Genomic DNA, 22,672 nt, shown 5'->3' with positions numbered 1-22,672 from the left:
GAAGTGACCTTTTGAGAAACACAAAAAGCAAACGCTTTAAGGCAGTTTTATTGAGTAATTTGAAGATCCAAAAGAAAGGATATAGCCACAGAGAAGGCTGAACTGAAAATGTAAGTGATAGAATGAGAGTGCTGTTTCACTGTTACTAAATGACACTGAACACTGAATGTATCCAGAGGAATACAACCAGCTCGTGTTTGTGTCTTCAGCAGAGGGAAGGCCTCAGTAGATGAGAGCCTCAGTAGATGAGGGCCTTGGACGCCCCCTTGGGCTTCATGATCTTGTCGTAGTTCTTGTTAATGATGTCAAACAGCACCGCCTGCAGGACAGAGAGACAGATAAGACTCCAACCTCCCTCTCGCTCTCGCTGGGCCTCGTCAGCTTAGACAATAGGGATAAGGACGGACTGATAACAATATGACGGAACAAAGGTCGGCCTCTTCCTCTAATCATCGTCTATTTTAGAGACCGCTCATTAAACACAGGGAAGACCGCGGAGAGGAGACCCAACCAATCAGGACAACACAGCGCTGATCAAACCCAACCCCCGCCCCTCTTAAGACGGCCCTCCTCCCAGACATCAGCCCTTCTCAAACGGCTGTGAGGCCACAAATGGAGTTTATTTTGGGCACAGTTGGGTTTGATTCAATAGACGGGACAGACCCTCCGGTCTTCCGATTCATATTTCAGTGTTGCACAAACCGTTTGTGCAACAGACTGCACAATAGTGTAGTCTGTTTGACTACACCAATGATTCAAACAGACTGTGATGCCATTGGATTGTCCAAACAGATGCAGGAATATCCAGCCGAAACCCAGAGTATGGTGTCTTGCACGACCCGATAATAAAAACAATACGCTGCAGTGGGCTTGGTTTGTATGAATGCGTTGCGAGGGGCTGAAGGAGAACTTGTGTCCTTGTGCACTTGTGCCCAGAAGTAAAACCTCTCTCCGTTATTAAGACGAGTGGCCTTACGTAGGTGTTGCGGATCTCCAAGACCACGAGGCGCAGCTCGCTGTACTGGTACTGGTCGAGTTCATGGACCAGCTGTCTGTAGTCTCCCTGTGAGGAGAGAAGGAGAGCCCCGTCGACATCGGTGTGGACAGGAAATAATCAAATAAGAAACGATAAGCTGGCTCCTGTGATAAGAACTATTTCTAGCACATAAAATAAGGACCTCAACCAAATCCTTCCCCCCAAACCCTGAAGCGAGAGGATTTGATTTGAAGTGGTGTGATGAGGGTCAGGGTTAGACCAATAACATGGTCTTCTTGTACAGGAGATGGGTTAGTGGTCAGTTACATTTACTTTTAGGGCATTTAACAGATGCTTTTATCCAAAGCGACTTACACCGGTTAATACACACATTGACACACCGACAGCAGAGTCAACCATGCAAGGGGACAGCCAGCTCGTCAGGAGCAGTTAGGGTTAAGTGCCTTGCTCAGGGACACATAAACACTCTAGCTAGGAGGAGCTGGGGATCGAACTAGCCACCTTTTGGTTACAAGACAACCGGTCTACCTCCTGAGCTAAGCCTACCCTACAGGAGCTCTGTCTGTACTGACCACGTGGGGCTGTTTGGAGGCCTTGGCCACGGCGTCCCCTCTCTCGCTGTAGTACCTGCAGAGCGGAACAGAGGAACACATCAACCCTCTGGCAGCAGGCCATGAGCATCGTCTGATAAATCATGCGTGACAGGATGGTATGAACGGAGCCTCACTTTGAGATCTGGGTCTGGAAGGCCTCTATCTTGGTGCGTGTGAGGGTCAGCATCTCAAACACCTTCTCCTGAAGAGGGACGTGGAGAGAAACCATGAGACAGACCCGTCTCCACAAAGAACCAGGAACGTAACCGCATAGAACGGGCCGACGTGACCATCCAAGATCACCCGTCACTAACCTGGACCGCCACTCCAAAGTTGTTGCCATCTTCAATTTGAGGAATCTGCAGCTGCATCCACATGGAGACCTGCCAGGGGGAGAGAAGCACAACATCAGACCCTCTGAAGGCCCAGGGGACCGCCGTAAAGGCCTGATTATGGTCCCACGTTCCCGTGGGACCTGAACGTGTTGAGTTTCACCCTTAGAGGGTGAGTGTGAGTGAGTGAGTGAGTCTGACCATGTTGAGTTTCGCCCTCAGAGGGTGAGTGAGTGAGTCTGACGTGTTGCGATCCTCCCTCAGAGGGTGAGCGAGTGAGTGAGTGAGTGAGTGAGTGAGTCTGACCGTGTTGAGTTTCTCCTTGAGCGAGTTGATCTGGGGCTTCACCTCCCTCAGAGCTCGCTCTACGTGCTCGTTGCAGCAGATCGGCCCGCACGGCGGGCCTGGGAGGAACACAACACGACGATCAATAACAACACAACACAACACAACACTCGGTAACAACACAATGATCAATAACACAAGACAACGATCAATAGCAACACAAGACAACACAACACTCAGTAACAACACAACACAACAAAACGATCAATAACCACACAACACAACACTCGGGGGAGCGCCTCTGTGGAAGCAGACGGTTTTGGAGCAGACCTTCATCCTCTTTGTCCTCTTTGTCGCCCTCCTCTTTCTTCCCGGCGGCGGCCTCCTTCTGTTAGGAGATCAAGATGGAGGCTCAGCGACCGTCAACCTTGTGTACTTGATGTTTGATTGACCCGTCACATGACCCCAGGTGTGTAAGGTGAACACATGAACGACAGGTTGACTCACTTCCTCCTTCTTCTTGCGCTTGGCTTCCTCCTTGGCGGGGTCGGGGATCGGGATGTCCAGTGGGGCACGGACCAGGTCCGGTCTGCTGAGGCAGGTCTGGGGACCACAACAGACATCTCTTATCAACGGACCTCAATCAACAAACCGACCGGACATGGGGGGGGGGGTCAGAGGTTCTGTGGGGAGATACCTTCAGCAGCACGTCCATCTCGGCCATGGACTGCGGGAATTGTTTGGAGAGCAGTGCTTCTGCCTAGTTAGAGAAGGATGTGATGATCAGAATGAGAAATAATTGTTATTCGTCAAATGTTAAGTATTATACATATAAAAAATACAAGTATTATTTGTGCCGTGTTTACCTCTTTGGTGAGTGACTGGCAGAAGTTGTCCACCTAGACAATTGTATGCGTTAATACACCTTTTTACTTTTGTTCATTTTATTGAAATAGTTGACAACTGATTGAAGAGGTTATGCTGAGTTAAGGATTCGGCGCAAAGCTAACATTACACAAAGACCATGTTGGTGTGTTATTACACAAAGACCATGTTGGTGTGTTTCAGCTGTCTGTTCTCAGCTACTGTGAGGATAACTCGATCTACATGTTTATCTGAACACACTCTGACTGGCCAACACCCAGTGGAGGGATGAGTTGAGATGAGGCTACACGACGCGACCAACCTTTCTTCAATAGGCGTCTTTTGAATAAAGCAAGGCGTGTATGTTGCATATAAGACCCATATTCCCCCCTCACAGTGATCAGAGTGATTCAGTGAAAGTAGCTTGGTTTCGTTTTCCTCCCGCGTGTTCTTCGCCTCCTCCGCCAACTTTATTGTCCTAAACCTCACATAATCGTATGTGATACAAGTAAAGAGCAGAGATCAACATCAATCTCCTCGGTGAGGACCGCCTGAAGGAGACCAGGAGCTCTCACCAGAACCAGGGGAACCAGAACCAGCGGGCAGCAGGTCTCGGACCTGAACAGACTCTCCGCTCTCTTACCTGTTTCTTAGACTCGGGGTTCATCTCCATAGAGCTCATTGCTGCAGAAAACTTTGACAAGGTTCCTCCGACAGGGTTTAGGAGTGAGAGGACGGAAGGTCTGCTTTAGTTTCTTCAATCACACCAAAAAACACCGAACTACCGCTCACGAACTATCGTAGCGTCCAAAACGAAAACGAAAGTCTCCAGCGAGCCGTGGTTCCCCCGCAGGTTTGGAGGAGAGGGGGGCATTATGGGACTTGCAGTTCATAAGGAGGTTAGGATGAGAGAGGGCCATTGTGGGACTTGTAGTTCAACAGGTCAGGAGGCGAGAGGGGTATTGTGTGACTTGTAGTTCGCCAGGAGGTTAGGAGAGAGGGGCTTTTCTTCTGGCCGTAGTGTTGGGACTCGGACTCGAGTCCCAGAAGTCCTGCATTCTGCCGTGGACCTGGCTTGACCATGGACCTATTAAAGAAGGTCGGGACGTGGCCCAGTGTCCTGCTTCCTGTCGTCGTGTTGGAACGCGGCCCAGAGTGCGCCGGATGCACACCTAGATTTTATTATTATTATTATTATTATTATTCTATATATTTTTGGGATGTAGGCATAGATACATTTACTTTCAGTATATCATATACTGCCAGTATAGTTATGGAATGTAGGCCTGCGATGAGCGCATGCGTACAAGGGTGGTGTCGAACAATCCAACCGGACGGCCGTCATTTATGACGTCAAGACGACGCGACAAGCAGACGTGGTCCGTCATCCAAACACTGCGATTAATGATCGCAATAATTTATTCAGTTATTGTTATTATAACTGCATGTTCGCTGTGTTTTTAGTCCGGGGTGCTAGTGGTTATTAATATCATTAAAAGCGTCAAGGACTTAGGACTATTTTTCATACATAGAAACTTGACCAAGCTTTTAGGACTGCTTCATGGCCATATTGGACTGTTCTACAGGAAACAGGCTAGATCTATGAGGCAACATTACCCTGAATACATTGTGTACTGCAAGGCCGCCCACCCTGACCCCTACTGCAAGACTCAGATACCCACCCATCTTTGTTTAGGCCACTCTGGGGAAAGGATTAGACACAGTGATGACCCTAGCTCTTGTTGTACTTCCTAATTAATGTCTGTGCAGGTGATTGAGGATGAGTGTCTGCAGGAGCTGTAACACCTGAGCTCAGTTCCTATCAGGCTCCTGCTCCGCTATTTAAGATGGCTGTTAAACCATCTCTCTATCTCCTCCTCCTATCCAGCCAGCAGGGGTTGTGTGGGTTTGCTTAGATTAATTTGACACACTACACTACACCCACACATACACTGCAGACACTACTGACAATGCTGACTTACATCCCTTATCTTTATTTGTTTATAGTTCTTTATTTATGCTCATAAATTCAAAAAAAAAGTTAATTAAGTTTACTTTCAGTGTGGCCTCCCATCTTGTGTCAAAACTAAGGGCTGGTTCATGACAAAACTTAGGAACTGCAGTTCAAAGATGTCCCCACTAGATGGTATAACTGCTGCTAGAATCGATGATTGATTGAACTATTCAAATCGCATTGAATGTAAATATCTCCGCCATTCAATCGCATTGATTCGGGGTCCCACAGGACAAAGACTCATAAATAAAGACACGCATCGAAAGATAACCACCGAAAGATTTGTGGAATCGAATTCCAAAAAAACCTGCTTGTGTGTTTTGTGGTCATCACATGACCAACATTGATTAATAAACGTATAAACTCGGAAAGGGTGACGCACGGGGGACATGCATGTTCGCATCTGGATGCGAGCCAAAATCCACCTGCCTAGGTAATCAAAGTCCACTGAACCTCTGGCGGTCCACGAGCTCCTGCTCTGATCGGTTCATGGTTAACATGTTTATACCACGGACCAGGCCACTGGTCTGTGTATTAGTGATTGGCTGCACCTGCTTTATTGATATCATATCAAAAGGTCATAAACGATGACGCCTCATTGTTAACATGGACTAGACCAGTGGTCTGTATTAGTTATTGTCTGTATCTGCTATATTGATATCATATCAGGAGGTCATAACCGATGAAGGCTCATCCGTAATGATCTATCGGTCCCCAGATTATTCCAGGGACGTTTTTTATCATTGCAGAGAGTCTGGGTAATATGGTGTGTATATATAAATAAAGAGGGGCATGTCTTTATGGACAGGGCAGTGGAGGCGGAAAAGCAGGTTTATGGAGAGAGGGAGCGAAATGGAGCACAGTCAGGAATCTAACCCAGGTTGCTGCAGGGCCTGTTGCCTTCCTGATTAGTGGCCTGGCGTGTTAGGGCCCGAACAGGCCGTCTGCACTCTGTGTTCAACAATAAAGAGGTCAGAAACTCAAGACTACATCCAACACCAGGGACACTATGAGTTGATGACACAAATGATCAACAGTGTTTGATCATTGATGATGAAGTTGGCCTTTGTAACTCTGTGTGTGTGTGTGTGTGTGTGTGTGTGTGTGTGTGTGTGTGTGTGTGTGTGTGTGTGTGTGTGTGTGTGTGTGTGTGTGTGCGTGTGTGTTGCTAGGAGCTGTTGTGAAATACGCTGGACAAAGGTCATCCCAAGGAACACAAGAGGACACAACCGACACGTTATATCAGGAGTATGCAGAGATATATACAGTATAGTATGTACTGTATAGATGAAAAGTATACAGATATATGAAAAGCATGACCGTGCAAAGAAGTCTGCAGTGTGGACTTGTTCATAGAACAAATTATACTGCACATCTCAGGATAACTTTGATTTGTCTACATTAATAGCAGGGTTATGGTAGTCCTACATTAGTTTCCATGTCTCAATGTTTCCTTGGGTAACCACGGACTAAACCCAGAGCCGAATGACCATCAGAGAGACGCACACTAATGTAAATATGCATGATGTGTCAGTGTCACCATGCATTACAAATCCAGGGTAGAAAGTTGTTTCTATATTGATTTTCCTCATCAGACAATCAAGGCCCATCAGCGACCCCTTGCGGCCTGTCACACACTCTGCAACGCATTCATTTATTCAATATATTGCTAATGTACTTATCGATAAGACAATAGGCAATAGATGCATATAAATAAAGTGTAAAGAAAGGACGGTTGAATACTCCCATCATGAAATGGTGTAAATCATGCCAAGTAATGTCATTCCCATATAGTAGACCTGTTACATACAATAATTAGGCCCACTTAATGAAAATATCAATACTTTTGATTACTTGGATCACATTCGCAACTCTCTTTTAGATTGCGTCACTGACTTAAACGCATCCAAATTAAGTCCACATGTCGGCTCTCGAGGCAACAGAGGACCAGGACTTGCATCATTTGGGGGCGGGCTACTGCTGTGCAGAGGAGCGAAAGTTTGCAGGAGGGACGGCGGTCTGAACCAGGAACCTGATGTGTTTTTAAAGTGAACCGGCTCGGTCTGTGCGGTGTGGAGCGGGAGTACACATCTGTCGGCCGGTCGATCTCTGAGCCTTTTACCAGCAGGGCGGTCCACGCAGAACAACCTTCGTGCAGCTGGTTTGTTTGCGTTGTTCTCAGAGTCACTGAGCTCCGGTTCAGAGCAGCCGGGTCGACGTGCCTTTTGGTACACGTGTTGCAAAGTGTTCGCGTTCCAAAGTGCAAGGTTCCTTTCAGCCCCATCCCGATCTCCTCAGTCGACCAATCACACATGAGCACAGATCATATGTGATCCCTGTCTCCCGGTGGTACACTACAGTGATCTAGTTGGTGTACAGATCCTGAACTGAGCACAATGTCGGGTCTGATGCTGGCTGTGATTCGGAGGTGAGTTCGGGTTCCTTTGTCAGAGTTTTTGTAAGTTTCTTGACTCTCTTTATAGTTGAGTTTCTTGTCTCTATGTTGATGAGTTTCTTGACTCTCTTTTTAGTTGAGTTTATATTCTCTCTGAATGAATCCAGCTGTTCTCTCCAGGTTCCTGAGGAGGTTTTGATTGCATCATTTATCTGCAGGAGACCACGGAAGGTAGTTTAACAGTTGACTCGGGTCAGAAAGGGACTCTTAAACCAGAATAACTGGATTTGAAGGGACGCATAGCCTTCAGTTGTCATGATGACACAACAAATGTGCATTGTGTTGTGGTTTGTTTAAAAGCTTGGGTCAACTCTCTTTTCACGTCTTTTGCTCATTGGTTTGATTTTGTGTATGTGTTAGGTTGTGTTGTGTTGGGTGGTTGAATGAAACAACAAAAGGTTAGCAGTAGAGATCGGCTGGTGTTCGGAGTTCTGAACGGTAAAGGGACACACTGCAGGCGGTTTGTTCTGAGGGGGGTCTGGCTCCGGGGGCTTTTATTGTGTAGAGACAAACGTTCCCGGGCAACAATTGATCATCCGCATGAGTTCTGCAGGGTAGGGGGTTTAGGCGTGGTGGCTCTTGGTGCGTGCTGATTGGCTATCTACTTTAGAGGTGTGTGTGTGTGTGTGTGTGTGTGTGTGTGTGTGTGTGTGTGTGTGTGTGTGTGTGTGTGTGTGTGTGTGTGTGTGTGTGTGTGTGTGTGTGTGTGTGTGTGTGTGTGTGTCAGGGTTTTGTTGTGGGGGTTCAGTCCCTCCTTGCCCAGGTAGACTCCAATGGGCGCTTCAGAAAGTCTGTTAGAAACACCAACACATCAGGGTCCGGTCGACCATGGACACTGGAGTGGTCCCACAGACCACAGTTCACCTGTTTGTACGACTCACAGTTCACCTGTGGCGCTTTAAATGGCTGAAGCATGATAATGTTGCGGATGGAGATCATGAGACGCACAGTAGAACATTTTGTTGTCCATTCCAGACAAATTCTACTCAAATTGTAATCACATGCCGTCATTTAGTAACGGAACAGAGTTAGGACCGATCGTAATTATCTTCAGACTATTTATGTAGAGCTCTTGAGCAAAAGAACAAGAAAGGGGTGGCGGTGATTTTTATCTTGGTGTTTTTTTTACATATCTTGCAATTGAACGTTTTGAAGAAGTCAAAAGCAACTAGGAGTCGGTTTAACCTCTCAGGACTGATGATGTCACCACAGCTCCGGGGGGGAAGCTTCTGTTGAACCAGTCTAAGGCCGAACTCCTAACAGGGATTAGCCTCGAGACCTCCTCCTCACCAGGCCTCTGGCTCACAGAGACAACATGGCTGGACATGGATTCTAGTTGAGTAAATCAACATGGATGATATAAATATCCTGTTTTGGAGTAAACACCCTCTAGTGCATTATCAGGGGGTCAGGATCGGGTCATCCGAGGAGTACCCTGATCAAGATTTGATGCCAAGTATCTTATGCTCTTAATCTGGTTTCAGTCTTTAGACTCTAGTTTAGACTTTAACCTCTCAGCCGAGGTCAACATCCAGAACTTTGCATTCTGTAGGGATGGAGGGTGACCTTGAGAATGATTTATTATCAATAGGAAATGTGTGAATGATTGAGCGTGCTGACGTGCTGCTGTGTCAGAGGTTGCGTGTTCTCATGCGTAAAGCCGCGGGCCGCGTCTCTTGCACATGCCCCGTGGTGTGTGTGCTTTGCCTCAGAACTTGGCCTCAGTCCGCGTGCGAAGTGCGCGCTCACATTATCGATAAGGACTCACTCGATACACCCACAAGGGAACGTCCCGGCCACACACACCGTCACGGGAAGGAGGGCTGTACTCCCCTGCAAGCTCTCCATTAGGGGCCTGGGTTTCCTTCGTGTTGTTGAAGGCTCTGTGCACATCGGTGGCTGTACTGTGAATCTATGGAAGGAGAAGTGTGTGTGTGTGTGTGTGTGTGTGTGTGTGTGTTTGTGAGAAGGGAGCATCATCACCAACACGCTCACGTGCTCAGAGAGCTAAGAGAGCTAAAGGCCATGTTGGTCACTGTTGTCTGGCCTGCCTCTTGGTTTTATGCAACAATGTTGTATTACGTTTTATACAACGATGTTGTATAAAACGTAACGGAGTATAATGACCCTGCCTGCCTGTCCACCTTAAGTTCTTTGGCTTCAAACTGCAAAGTCCATCATGCTTGGATGAGGATTTCTAATTTCAAGCACAAGTTAATGGATTCCAGATACGGTTATGGATCAGCATATGAAATGCATATACAACTGTTGTGATATCCAGAGGGAGTGTCTCAGGTCTGGGAGATAAACCCCAATATTTCAGTAAGCACTACCCTGGTGTTCAGCAGCGAGGCCGCCAGCGTTACACTTTACCAACATTGCAGCCGCTGGACGTTGACTGCCCCCTTGTGTCGTGGAGGGCCTACTGTTGGTGTCCGTGTAGCTTTATAGGAAGGTTCTCTTCTGAGCCACCCTGTCTCTCTGGTATCTGAATGAGAAGGTCCTCTTCCTCTAACCCCCCGGTGGTCTTCCTCCCGTGTCCAGGCATGGCGGTCGTGGCGTGGGCCTGGGGGCGCGGTCGCTGGCCTCCGTCCCCTCGCTGCCCCCTGCGGTGGCGCAGTTCGTGAGGGAGGCGGTGGAGGAGTGCAAGCCGGCCCGGGTGCACGTGGTGACGGGCACGCCCGAGGAGGCGGCCGGCATCCTGGCCGGCCTGGAGAAGGAGGGCATGATGAAGAAGCTTCCTAAATACGACAACTGGTGAGTTCGGCGTTTTAAAATGACCCCACAAACAAGCAACCTGAGGGTTTAAACACAGTGGTTTAAAACGTTCTTACAAACAGTGGTTTAAGATGTTCTTTAAAATGTTCTTACAGTGGTTTAAGATGTTCTTTAAAATGTTCTTACAGTGGTTTAAAAGGTTATTTTAAAAAGTTTCTACAGTGGTTTAATATGTTCTTACAAACAGTGGTTTAAGATGTTCTTTCAAATGTTCTTACAGTGGTTTTGTAGAATCAGGATCGCTTTAGCTCACTTTATTTGGTAATGTTTTTGACTAGCCTCTAATGAAGCAAAAGGAGGGGAATTGTACGAGCACGCGTGGAGATACACTTAGTAGGGCATCTGAAGGATGCGTTACCTGGAGCGTTCTGGCCCCCTGGGCTATGTGTTGTGACTTATCTACTGGGCAGGCGTGGACTCAGTTATGTGCTCTGATTGGCTAAGCATGGTGCTGAACTCCCACCCCCCTGGATACCCGTATGTGTCTTTATGCTGTCCCTTGCGGCTATGTGTTGGCATTGCAACTTTGTTTGTGGCTATGTGCGAGAATTACACTTGTTCTTGTGGCCTTGAGCATCTGGGTCTCTCGAACATCTTGACCGCTCGTATCTCTAGAATTGACACATGATGAATGGCCTCCTTTATGAGCTGGACGCCTCCCTAGGCTCCGGATCCCTCCTTAGGCTCCGGATCCCTCCTTAGCGTGAGAAAGAAGCCTCTTTAATTGGCAAGGGCATATGTGGCCTTGGTATGAATGTGTGAATTATGTTACAGTTTAAAATGTTCTTTTAAAATGTTTCTACAGTGGTTTAAAACGTTCTTACAGTGGTTTAAGAAGTTCTTTACAATGTTCTTACAGTGGTTTAAAATGTTAATTAAAAGGTTCTTACAGTGGTTTAAGATGTTCTCAAAAACAGTGGTTTAAAATGCTCTTACAAACAGTAGTTTAAAATGTCCTCAAAAACAGCGGATATAAATGTCTGTACAAACAGCGGTTTAAAATGGGTCCACAAACATTATGACGTTATAATAAACGATAGTCAATTTGTATAGTGTGGTTAAGCACACATTGCAAAGTACAATCAACATGGAGGCCAGATCCAATCAGGATGAAGGAAGGCAGAGGCCCAGGCCACCTGGTTGGGCTGGCAGCTGTCCAGCAGAGCCCATCTCAAGGCCGTGCAGGACCGACCTGGTCGCCGCAGTTCAGGCAGCTGTGCTTTCATCCGTCCCTGGTTATTGTCTGTGTTCCACCCTGGATCAGAGCTCGTCCTAGCTCACATCTCCCTCACGGCGGTACCGATTAGATAAGACTCACCCAAGACTCCTACATGATGGCTCGTTGTATCTGACACGGATGACGGTCGACGACTCGTGTGTACCGTGTATAATTAATCATCCGAGTGCCCCAGTGTACGGCGTTGCAACTCCTCAGCACAGAAAATGTGTGTAAAAAGTGGGGGTATTTACCAAATAAAGACTTTCGAAGTAGAGGTGATTAACCACACTCAACTCTGGCTATAAAAAGGTCCCGTTGCAACAGGGACCGGTCACTAGACTACAACACATCTCTTAAAATAATAATAATAAATAAATAAATCAATTTATCTCTGAGCTTGGGAACAATTAAATCATACAATCAATATCTGGAGTGGTATATATTGCTTTCGTATCAGCGTTTTACCACACCACACGTGATGAGTTTATAGCCATCCCTGATTACTATGAAAGGAGACTCAAAGGCCGGGACTCCTGTGGTCGCTGGGCCCCACCCAGACGGCGATCGGTGAAGATACCCCTCTGACCTTTGACCCCCCCCCCCCCCCCCCCCCCCCCAGCTGGCTGGCGCGGACGGACCCCAAAGACGTGGCGCGCGTGGAGAGCAAGACGGTGATCGTGACGGAGAGGCAGAGGGACACGGTGCCCATCCCCAGCGGGGGGGCCAAGAGCCAGCTGGGCAGCTGGATGAGCGCCGCTGACTGGCAGACTGCCCGCCAGGAGCGCTTCCCCGGCTGCATGGCAGGTGAGCCCCCCCCCCCCCCCCCCCCCCCCACACACACACACACACACATCGGAGCTCCAAGCTGATTGGCTGTTGACCCGTGACAGGGCCCGCCCCTATGTTATTGACACCCGTATCAGGGCCAACAGGTAAACATGGGGATCGAAACGAAGAGCGGGTTTCATTTGTTCCGAGGGTCACACACTCTTTCACGGTCACAGGAGCTCCTCAAGGCCACTCTGAGCATTAAGTGAAGCGTCCTTAAATGTACTGTGGGCTTTTATTAAGATTACAACCTCAGAGGTCCGTGTGGGGTATGGATGGTATTCAGTGTTGCCCCGAGGAAATGTCTTAGTTGAGGTGGTCTAGGAAGGCGGGGGGGAGGAAGCAGCAGCGGTAGGTTGACAGGTAACGCACGTGATGGACAGCGCAATAATATATACAACCATCAGATGGTGCCGTTTTATTTCCATTCAAAAAGCTTTATGGCACAACTATGTTGTGTACAGTAATACCAATGCATTATAAATGATATGTATATATTTCGTACCTGATGGAAGTATGTTTTCCTTGCCTACAAGAGTTTTTTCACTTTGTTAATGCATAATAATAATAATAATAATAATAATAATAATAATAATAATAATAATAATAATAACAAATAAAATAAAATAAAAAAATACTGAAAATAAGAAAAATAAATTGTTGTTAACGCGGCCGCCTTAGCCATACAGTGCTGGGGGAAACACTGTTCAAATGTTTGTAATATTAAACTGCCTGGTTGGGATTCAAACGTGTGGAGAGTGAACCTGTGGACGCAGTGAGCTGCTGAAGGGCCTCACTGACTGGCGCTCGCTGCCCCCTGCAGGTCGTACCATGTACGTCATCCCCTTCAGCATGGGCCCTGTGGGCTCCACGCTGTCCAAGTACGGAGTCCAGGTAAACACACACACACACACACAGACACAGACACGCGCACACACACACAGACGCACAGACACGCGCACACACACACAGACGCACATCCACCCAGACGCCTCCTTTGAGGGTCTGGTGGAACTGGATGAGGGATCATTAGGAGACCCTGGTCTGCAGAAGGTTCACGGTTCTCCCCCCCACCCCTTCCCAGGTGACGGACTCCCCCTACGTGGTGGCCAGCATGGGCATCATGACGCGCATGGGCAGCCCTGTCATGCAGAAGCTGGCCGAGGGAGAGGAGTTTGTCCGCTGCCAACACTCACTGGGACAGCCCCTACCCCTCAAAGGTAGCAGTCTGGTCTCACAGGGCGCGGCCCGGTCTCGCAGGGACCGGGGCGCGGCCCGGTCTCAGACATTTCCCATGTTCCGTCTGTTTCATCCCCGTTACCAAACGCCTCATCTCCACTCTTCATTTCCCTCTCCTCTCCCCTCACCCCACTACCCGCTCTCTCCTCCCTGTCCTCACCCCTTTCCCTCCACTCTCTCTCTCCTCCCCCCCTTCTCCTCCCTGTCCTCACCCCCTTCCTCTTTCTTTCTTTCTTTCTTTCTTTCTTTCTTTCTTTCTTTCTTTCTTTCTTTCTTTCTTTCTTTCTCAGCCCCGCTGGTGAACTCCTGGCCGTGTAACCCTGAGAAGGTGCTGATCTCCCACCTGCCCGACACCCGGCAGATCCTGTCCTTCGGCAGCGGCTACGGCGGCAACTCCCTGCTGGGCAAGAAGTGCTTCGCCCTGCGCATCGCCTCGCGCATCGCCAAGGACGAGGGCTGGCTGGCGGAGCACATGCTGGTAGGCCCACCGGAACTCATAGTATATAATGTATAGATATAGGGCTCCGGGAGTCCGCAAACGCCAACCATCACTTTCTCCTCCATGTTGCGGTTCACTCTGGACCCCAGAAAATGTCTTGGTCAAGGTGGTCAAGGAGCGGGGGGGAGGGGGGTTTCAGTTCGCAATAATATAGACAACCACCTGATGCCGCCTTTTCAATTCCATTCAAAAAGCTTTATGGCACGACTATTGTTTTGAACAGTATTACCGATGCAAGATTTATCTTTATTTTTTGGTTTTCTTTCCCTACGAGAGTTTTGCACTTTGTTATTGCATAATAATAAAAAAATATATACATTATTTTTAAATATATTTTTATACATTGGTAGTCAAGGCGGGGCCCTACTGTTGTTAAGGCGGCCGCCTTAACCAGACAGTGCTGGGGGAGACACTGAACGCTGATACACTGTCATGACAAAGCATTGGGCGAAATTCGCAGAGCGCATACAAGGATGTTTGCGCCTGTGAACAGAGCCCGCTGGTTGGCTTGGAGAGCAGCCTGTAAACAGGCCACAGGTTGGCTTGGAGAGCAGCCTGTAAACAGGCCACACGTTGGCTTGGAGAGCAGCCTGTAAACAGGCCTCAGGTTGGCTTGGAGAGCAGCCTGTAGGCTGCTCTCCAGGCCACAAGGACAGCCATTAAAAGAGGCCACAAGGACAGCCATTAAAAGAGGAAGCACGAAGAGGACATTGCATCTCTGTGGTATTTCTATGAACAGGTTTTTCAGGAACCTAAAGAGAGCTGTCTGGCCACATAGACTGGCGGTCGGACTAGTGAGTCAGCCTTACCTTTGCGTTAGGGTTAGAGCTAGGCCATGGAAACGGAGGATGCTGCCACAGCAGCCCTTATGATTGCCTGCGTCGCACGATACGATAGTACTCGATTGTCAGAGCAAGTCTGAAAGCGTCCGCCCGAGTAGAATCACGAGAAAGTCAGGTTGTTTGTTCAAGCGTGGTCTTCGTGAACCAGGGTGTTGGCGAGACTAAGATCTGCGTGACCCAGGGTGTCCGGGCCGCACCGTTCATCGATTCGCGCCCCCGATTTTTCTAGGGGAAAATTAGCCTCTAAACGCGTCTTTGCATTGACTTTGTGTGGATTCGCACGTGGCTTTTTTTTTTGGTGTGTGAACGCACTATTACAGGGTAGTCAGAGGAGGCAGGTCGGCTCGGGGAGCAGCCTGTAAACAGGCTGCAGGCTGCTCTGCTCACTCAAGGACAGCCATTCCAAAAGAGGAAGCAGGAAGAGGACATTGCATCTCTGTGGCATTTCTAAGAACAGGTTTTTTCAGGAACCTAAAGAGAGCCGGCGGCCCACAGGCTGGCGGTCGGACCAGTGTGACCCAGGTTAGGGTGAGATCTAGGACATGGAAACAGAGGATGCTGCCACATCAGCCCTGTGATCGCCCGCATCGTACGACACGATCGTACTTGCTTCACAGAGCAAGTCTAAAATGTGTCTTGTATCCCAGTTACCCCATTTATAAGCACCAGGACAACACAAGACATCAGGACAGGACAGATATAGAGAGTATAAACCGATACGGCATCTTGCATTGTAACTACTAACAGCCCTTGTCCTTATTGAAGGGTTCTCTTATGATGACAGCGATGTGTAGCCAGTTCACTTACTCTCTACGCATTATTTTTTTCAGAATTAGACCACTTTCATTAATAATCTATAATTATAATACTACATTTGTAGTCTTGCAGCTAAGTGTGAGCTTCCATGTTTTTCCGACTTGGTCGCTCGAACGAACGTGGGTCGTAGATGACGCGGTCCTCATTCCGACTTTTCACCTCCGACCGTTAAAGAACGCATCATAACACTGTAGTGTTTGTGACGATCAATGCCTTTGTAGTAAATGAGTCATGTGATGGCATCGAATCGGTGCATAGATTTGTGTACTCCCTCACACCGGATACTGCATTTTAGGCAGCATCAGAGGAATTTCCGATCCTGGTATCGTTATCGGAACAACTCTAGTCGTCATTTAGTCGAGTCGTCTTTGACTTGTGCGTTCAGGGGGGCTGTAAGTGGACGGTGTTCTCCTCTTCGTTCTCACTAGCTACGTATAGAGATGTGTCCGACCATAACCCTTCTTCCTGTCCCACTGCATCATGTTTAATCCAGACAAACACACGTTACTGGTACAGTGTTGCCAGATTGGGCCAGATTTCCAGATTTTGGGAAATCTGGCCCAATCTGGCAACACTGTATTCCCCCCCCACCACTGACCCGAGCCGTCTGGCTGCGCTCCACAGATCCTGGGCCTCACCAGCCCCCAGGGCGTGAAGCGCTACGTGGCCGCCGCCTTCCCCAGTGCCTGCGGGAAGACCAACCTGGCCATGATGAAGCCGTCCCTGCCCGGGTGGAAGGTGGAGTGCGTGGGCGACGACATCGCCTGGATGAAGTTCGACAGCCAGGGTGAGGAACCCCGAGCCTCGTCCGTCCTCTCCAGGGTCCTAGTGCTCGGGGATTAAGGACACATTAGTCACATCTCCTGGAATTACTGGAATTGATTGCAAAGTTTGTTTTGCAATCAAAAGCATTTCTACTAATTGTGATGGATTAATAGGTCCTCTTTTTGTAATATCCATTTAGCAACCGGATCACAATGTGATATGATTACAATTTCACACCTCCCAGCATCTCTAGATATACTAGACCTGAGACACCAGGGTTAGCCTTACTCGGCGTGCGATATGGAAAAGATTAAACCAACATACATTGTTATAAAGTAATATAGACTCTGCTTGACGGGCCCCATCTTCTTAGTAAGAAGAGCTGGTGAACAGATCTCTGATCAGTGACTCGGGTCAGTTAGTGGGCACTGGCGTTTTCTCAGACAACCGCTATGAAGTGTATGGCATCAAAAGTAACCAATGAACCGTTTTTTTATTTAATAAAGGTCTAAAAATGAATTGTATGTTAATAAGCGATCGACCATGTTGCATCTTTAAAGTATTTATTTGATCCAAACATTTTAACCAACCTTTATATTTGCCCGGTTGTATTTCCTGGACATTGACCTCTGACCCTGCCCCCCCTCTCCCCAGGAAAGCTGAGGGCCATCAACCCAGAGAACGGTTTCTTCGGAGTGGCCCCGGGAACCTCGAACAAAACCAACCCCCACGCCATGTCCACCATTGCCAAAAACACGGTCTTCACCAACGTCGGCGAGACCAGCGACGGGGGTGTGTGGTGGGAGGGCTTGGCCCCACCCCCCGCCGGAGTGTCCCTCACCGACTGGCACGGAAAGTCCTGGAAGCAAGGTACGGTGTTTAGGGTTCTTAGCATAATTACATGCTATTTTATAAAATAAATGTAAACTATTGTACCGCTATTCCTACCAAAATGCCAGTTTTGAAAGTGGTGGCATTATGGTAAATAATTAAATTTATTATTAATCTAATAATTATATGATTACATAATAATAAAAATTATAATAAATTAACAAGAAATATCTGCCACAAGCAGCTAGAAACGATTAAGATCTTTCAAGTAAAGTTGCGCTAAAACTGCAAAGGAAGTTCCACCTGTGACCTCGTCATTCTAACCAATGAGCTTGTACTTCCTGGTTCAGGAGGCCCCACCCTGTGACCTCGTCATTCTAACCAATGAGCTTGTACTTCCTGGTTCAGGAGGCCCCACCCTGTGACCTCGTCGTTCTAACCAATGAGCTTGTGTTTCCTGACATAGGAGGCTCCACCCTGTGTGCCCATCCCAACTCGCGGTTCTGCACCCCGGCCTCCCAGTGCCCCATCATCGACCCCCAGTGGGAGAGCGAGGAGGGCGTGCCCATTGATGCCATCATCTTTGGGGGACGGAGACCAGAGGGTCAGTGGGGTTTGGTTTCCCATAATGCACCAGTGTGTTTGTCTCTGTGATTGGCTGGGCTCCACCGCAACCGCAGAAACCAGTTCGCTGTTACTTTGAAATGACTGAAAGTACTGAGAATATCATGTTTAGCTGCACGTGATTTGAGTAGTCAAATTTAGCATGCATGTTTTGGTGTGAATTTTTGGATTATCTGAACGGTGCTGTCGGGAAGATTCAGAGTAGCAACAGAGCAGTTTGAAGAGAAGTTTGTTCAATCAACAGCATCGCCTCACCCATTTCCTGTCATAGAGAAGTGTTTCATCCACCCACCTGTGATAGACAAGCAAGACTGATGCCCCGACTCGAGGGAGAGATGCCCTGATTGGCCAGTAATGAGCCGGGGGCGGGCTCAAATCTAAACGGACCCCTACAAAGGTGGACCCGGGCAGACCTTGATCCAGATATCCTACAGCACCTTTAACTGGATCAATATATATTGAGTAGGAGCCTTACCAATCCTCCGCTAAGGAGGAGGTTGACCTGGAACCCAGCGAGGCTCGGTCCGTCTCGATGAGAGGTTCTCACCGCTGCGGTCGCTCTGTTCCGCAGGCGTGCCTCTGGTGTACGAGGCCTTCAACTGGCGCCACGGCGTCTTCGTAGGCGCCGCCATGCGCTCGGAATCCACCGCCGCCGCCGAGCACCAAGGTAGGCACACACACGCACACTGAAAAAAACACACACACACACACGCACGCACGCACGCACACACACACTGAAAAACACACACACACACACACACTGAAAAGCACGCACACATACACACTGAAAAACACACACACACTCTGAAAAACACGCACACACACTGAAAAGCATGCACACATACACACTGAAAAACACACACACACACACACACACACTGAGAAGCATGCACAGATACACAAACACTGAAAAACACGCACACACACACTCAGAAAAAAAACACACAGAAAAACACACACACTGAAAAACACGCACACACACACACAGTGAAAGGCATGCACACACACACACACTGAAAAGCATGCACACACACACACGTTTTATTTTTTTTTACCTATTCTAAATAAACACGGTTCCACTCTTCTAGGCAAGGCGATCATGCACGACCCCTTCGCCATGCGGCCGTTCTTCGGCTACAACTTCGGCGACTACCTGTCCCACTGGCTGAGCATGGAGACCCGCCGCGCCCCCACCCAGCTGCCCAAGATCTTCCACGTCAACTGGTTCCGCAAGGACCCCGCCACGGGCTCCTTCCTCTGGCCCGGCTTCGGGGAGAACGCCCGCGTGCTGGAGTGGATCTTCCGGCGCTGCGGCCGCGAGCGCGACGACGAGGCCGCCCGCAAGAGCGCGGTGGGCTGGCTGCCGGAGCAGGACGCCATCGACCGCAGCGGCCTGGGCGGCCAGGTGGACATGGACGCCCTGTTCCACCTGCCTAAGCCCTTCTGGCAGAAGGAAGCCCAGGAGCTCAGGGCCTACTTCTCCCAGCAGGTGGGGGCGGACCTGCCCGCGCAGGTGGGGGCGGAGCTTCAGGCCCTTGAGGAGCGCGTGCGGGATTAGAACCCGGGGGGAGGGGCATCGCATCGCTGCCCTGGCTGGATGGAGGGTTAGCTTAGCTTGGTAGCGGGGTGGGGGTGGAGCTATGTATATGGTAGGCTCCGTCACGGTAACATAAATTGGTTTTATCTTTTAAGGGGGTCTGGCTTTGTTTGGGAGTCTGAGTTTGTTTCCATCATTCTGTGATAATCTCACTTGACGGCTCGAACCCTTAAGGTCACTGACACTCGTCTCCTGGCCGACCAGGGGTCCCACCAGGGGTCCCACCAGGGGTCCCACCTGGGGTCCCACCTGGGGTCCGAGGGGACCTGAAGCATCATGGCGGTTTGTTCTAGACCTGCTGTCAGCGCTCCTCATGTTTACAAGCTATCGGCCAAAGATTTTATTGGAACAGTACACACACACACACACACACACACACACACACACACACACACACACACACACACACACACACACACACACACACACACACACACACACACACATTTTTTTTTTTTTAATATGAAGACCAAAGTCTTAAATGGCATTTTTAATTGAGATAGTTGGTTTGATATCCAGGGGTTCATAGGGTGGAGAATACAACAGGACAGGTTGATTATGCATTTTGTTTTACCTCTAGTGTTGCTTCACAAATAAATCTATGATTATAGATGTTTACACACATTATGTGAATCTTGGACCAAAACCGGAGTTTGATACTGATTATTTTAATTGTGTTCAATAAATCATCTAAACTTGGACCTGTTTCAAATGATTGCAATAGTAAAGGCACTAATGAATAGGCAATGAAATACATGTATTGAGTGAGAATGTAATGAAATAAGAGGTACTGTATATTCAAATGTCAAGGCCGTAGCGCTTTGGAATAAGGTCGGCAACTTTTAAAACTTGTGGTTCAACGTTGTCACACGGTTACTTACGATCGAATTCAGTGGTAGTAAACCACGGCTTGACGTTCGCACCGGCGTAAAAGTGTAAAGTGGGAATGTTGTTTAAGAGAACTACACTACCCAAAATCCTACAGTGTAACACGACAGCTTTGATTGGCGGAGCTCGCTGTTACCGTCGGAAATGTTTACCGTCGGTTACTGAACTAAACTGAAATCGATCGTTTACCACCGAGCCGCCATGACGTCTCTTGTAGAGTTGAGGACCAGTGTGTAAACCAGTAAAAGTCAGGCCGTGAACTTGACTGAAGTGTTTGTGAGGACCAGCTTGAAAAAGTACCTAGGGCTGTGGTGAGTTTAGCAGGCTGGCTAGTTACGCTAGTTACGCTGTTACACGCGCGCGTGCGCGCACACACACACACATACACACACACACACACACGCATATTGAGTGGCGAAGTCACGCCCCTTCAGGTAGAGCTCATGGGACCTATGAGATCGAAAAATATGAATGGGTGTCAATGGAGAGAAAATAATTATTTTCTGGTCCCAGTCTTTATATGCCCTGGATTACACATATGTTGTTTGTGGATTTAAATGATAATTTCTCATGCAAAGAAAACTAAAAATGTTCGTGAAGAAGTTTGATAATTTTAGGTTTTATGTGAGGCCGCTTTGTGAACTACAGCTCTTCGCTGCTCTCGACGCATATGATATACGTCACCACACCCGCCCTTGGAACTCGGCACAGAGATGGCGATCTCTCTGCCCCACTTCACCGCTTTTTCCAAGGGGAGGATAAAAGCATCGAAAGAGGTGAAAACCATTATAAGTCGGGGCACGTGCAGAGTTTCAGTTATGCCGATGGGAAGATTGTCGGTCTTCTCCACGCCAGTCGCAGGGAGCGTGACGTCACATACGAGCCGTGTAGTCTTTCTCGTTGTGTTTTCTCTACAGCCTTTATCTGAACAATTGCACAATAAACGGTCGAACTCTTTGCATGAAAAATTATCCTTTAAATTCACAAACAACATATGTGTAATCCAGGGCATAAAAAGACCGGGACCAGAAAATAATTATTTTCTCTCCATTGACACCCATTCATATTTTTCGATCTCATAGGTCCCATGAGCCCTACCGGAAAGGGCGTGACTTCGCCACTAACAACGACTGCTTCGGTGGCGGTGCCGCCGATAACATGAGGATATCTGACATATGTAACAAAACGATGAACTATGAAATTATAATTTTCGTTCCTTTTCATTTGTGTAAGTGATGATGACCGTGGCTGGTGGTTCATTGATTTTTGAAGCCGTTTGCTGGAAATAACTGCTTCAAAAAAAATCTTGCCTACCGCTATTCCCCTCTGTTTCATACGGAAGAGGATTAGGGCCACACATGTAAAAAAAAATTAAGTTCTGACTTTATTCTCAGAATTCTGAGAATAAAGTCAGAACTCTGACTTTAATCTCAGAATTCTGAGAATAAAGTCAGAATTCTGACATTAATCTCAGAATTCTGACATTAATCTCAGAATTCTGAGATAAAAAGTCAGAATTCTGACTTTAATCTCAGAATTCTGACTTTTTTCTCAGAATTCTGACTTTTTTCTCAGAATTCTGAGATTAAAGTCAGAATTCTGACATTAATCTCAGAATTCTGAGAAAAAAGTCAGAATTCTGACTTTAAAGTCAGAACTACGGGTATCTGTAAGGACCAACCTCCGTGGGAGAGACACTTTGCTTTATGCAGTAGGAGGAAACCTATGGAAAGCCAAGAAGGCCACAATCCGGCCCTAGAATGGCGCGGTAAAAGTGCACGTCCCATAGCCAACTCACCAAGCTCACCAAGTCCAGTATTCAGAATTCAAAGCATTTATTCACAAATACGTTCTATTTTTTTGACAAGCGGAGCCGACAGTCCTGTGCATGTATGCAAATTAGCCATGTGCGCGAAACAGAAGATAGACGCAATGTATAGAACTGATTGTTGTGCATTGTTGTGGATATGTAGGCTGGTTAGTTGTGGTTGTTTGTGGTTTTAGTGAAACAGCTTTGCCTTGGAGTTGGAGAAGTTGGAGTGATTGTGTGAATGTGCGAGAGAGAGCGCACCTGCCGTGGTGATGTTGGGCTTATTGTGGGCTTATATGTGGTATCTGTCTGATCGTATTAGCTGTAGATGGATGGTTAAATAATGTCACAAGAACGATCATACTGCAGGCTCTCATTTGCAAATGCACTGATTGT

General features: G+C 48.0%; 2 protein-coding genes across 2 annotated transcripts; one reads left to right on the top strand and one right to left on the bottom strand.

Moving 5' to 3' along the window:
* Positions 1 to 9: 9 nt before the first annotated feature.
* On the bottom strand, positions 10 to 3,986 carry psme1 (proteasome activator subunit 1). Its single transcript, XM_030349219.1, has 11 exons — positions 3,715 to 3,986; positions 3,074 to 3,106; positions 2,905 to 2,967; positions 2,715 to 2,810; positions 2,538 to 2,595; positions 2,229 to 2,326; positions 1,905 to 1,973; positions 1,725 to 1,792; positions 1,570 to 1,624; positions 977 to 1,063; positions 10 to 319 (listed from the first exon to the last, which is right to left on the bottom strand). Exons 1-11 carry the CDS (start codon positions 3,751 to 3,753, stop codon positions 239 to 241), a joined length of 747 nt encoding a protein of 248 aa, XP_030205079.1. The 5' UTR covers positions 3,754 to 3,986; the 3' UTR covers positions 10 to 238.
* A 3,161-nt stretch (positions 3,987 to 7,147) lies between these two features.
* pck2 (phosphoenolpyruvate carboxykinase 2 (mitochondrial)) lies at positions 7,148 to 20,024 on the top strand. The gene is made up of 11 exons (XM_030349210.1): positions 7,148 to 7,513; positions 10,085 to 10,297; positions 12,157 to 12,341; positions 13,189 to 13,259; positions 13,450 to 13,585; positions 13,895 to 14,082; positions 16,386 to 16,548; positions 17,181 to 17,396; positions 17,824 to 17,961; positions 18,553 to 18,648; positions 19,070 to 20,024. The coding sequence occupies exons 1-11, from the start codon at positions 7,482 to 7,484 to the stop codon at positions 19,537 to 19,539; spliced, it is 1,908 nt and encodes a 635-aa protein (XP_030205070.1). The 5' UTR covers positions 7,148 to 7,481; the 3' UTR covers positions 19,540 to 20,024.
* Positions 20,025 to 22,672: the final 2,648 nt, after the last annotated feature.

This window comes from Gadus morhua, chromosome 23, assembly GCF_902167405.1.
Source record: "Gadus morhua chromosome 23, gadMor3.0, whole genome shotgun sequence".
NCBI lineage: Eukaryota > Metazoa > Chordata > Actinopteri > Gadiformes > Gadidae > Gadus > Gadus morhua.
The sequence above is the reverse complement of the archived record's forward strand: the minus strand, read 5'-3'. Positions and strand labels throughout refer to the sequence as shown.

Bases quoted from the DNA above. Each gene is read 5' to 3' on its own strand.
- psme1 (XM_030349219.1), bottom strand. From the start codon at position 3,753: ATGAGCTCTATGGAGATGAACCCCGAGTCTAAGAAACAG. The intron at 2,968-3,073 runs GTAAACACGGCA...TTCTCTAACTAG, and splicing joins GCCAGTCACTCACCAAAGAG to GCAGAAGCACTGCTCTCCAA. The intron at 1,974-2,228 runs GTCAGACTCACT...TCCCCCTGGCAG, and splicing joins TCAAGGAGAAACTCAACACG to GTCTCCATGTGGATGCAGCT.
- pck2 (XM_030349210.1), top strand. From the start codon at position 7,482: ATGTCGGGTCTGATGCTGGCTGTGATTCGGAG. The intron at 17,397-17,823 runs GTACGGTGTTTA...TTCCTGACATAG, and splicing joins CGGAAAGTCCTGGAAGCAAG to GAGGCTCCACCCTGTGTGCC. The intron at 18,649-19,069 runs GTAGGCACACAC...CCACTCTTCTAG, and splicing joins CGCCGCCGCCGAGCACCAAG to GCAAGGCGATCATGCACGAC.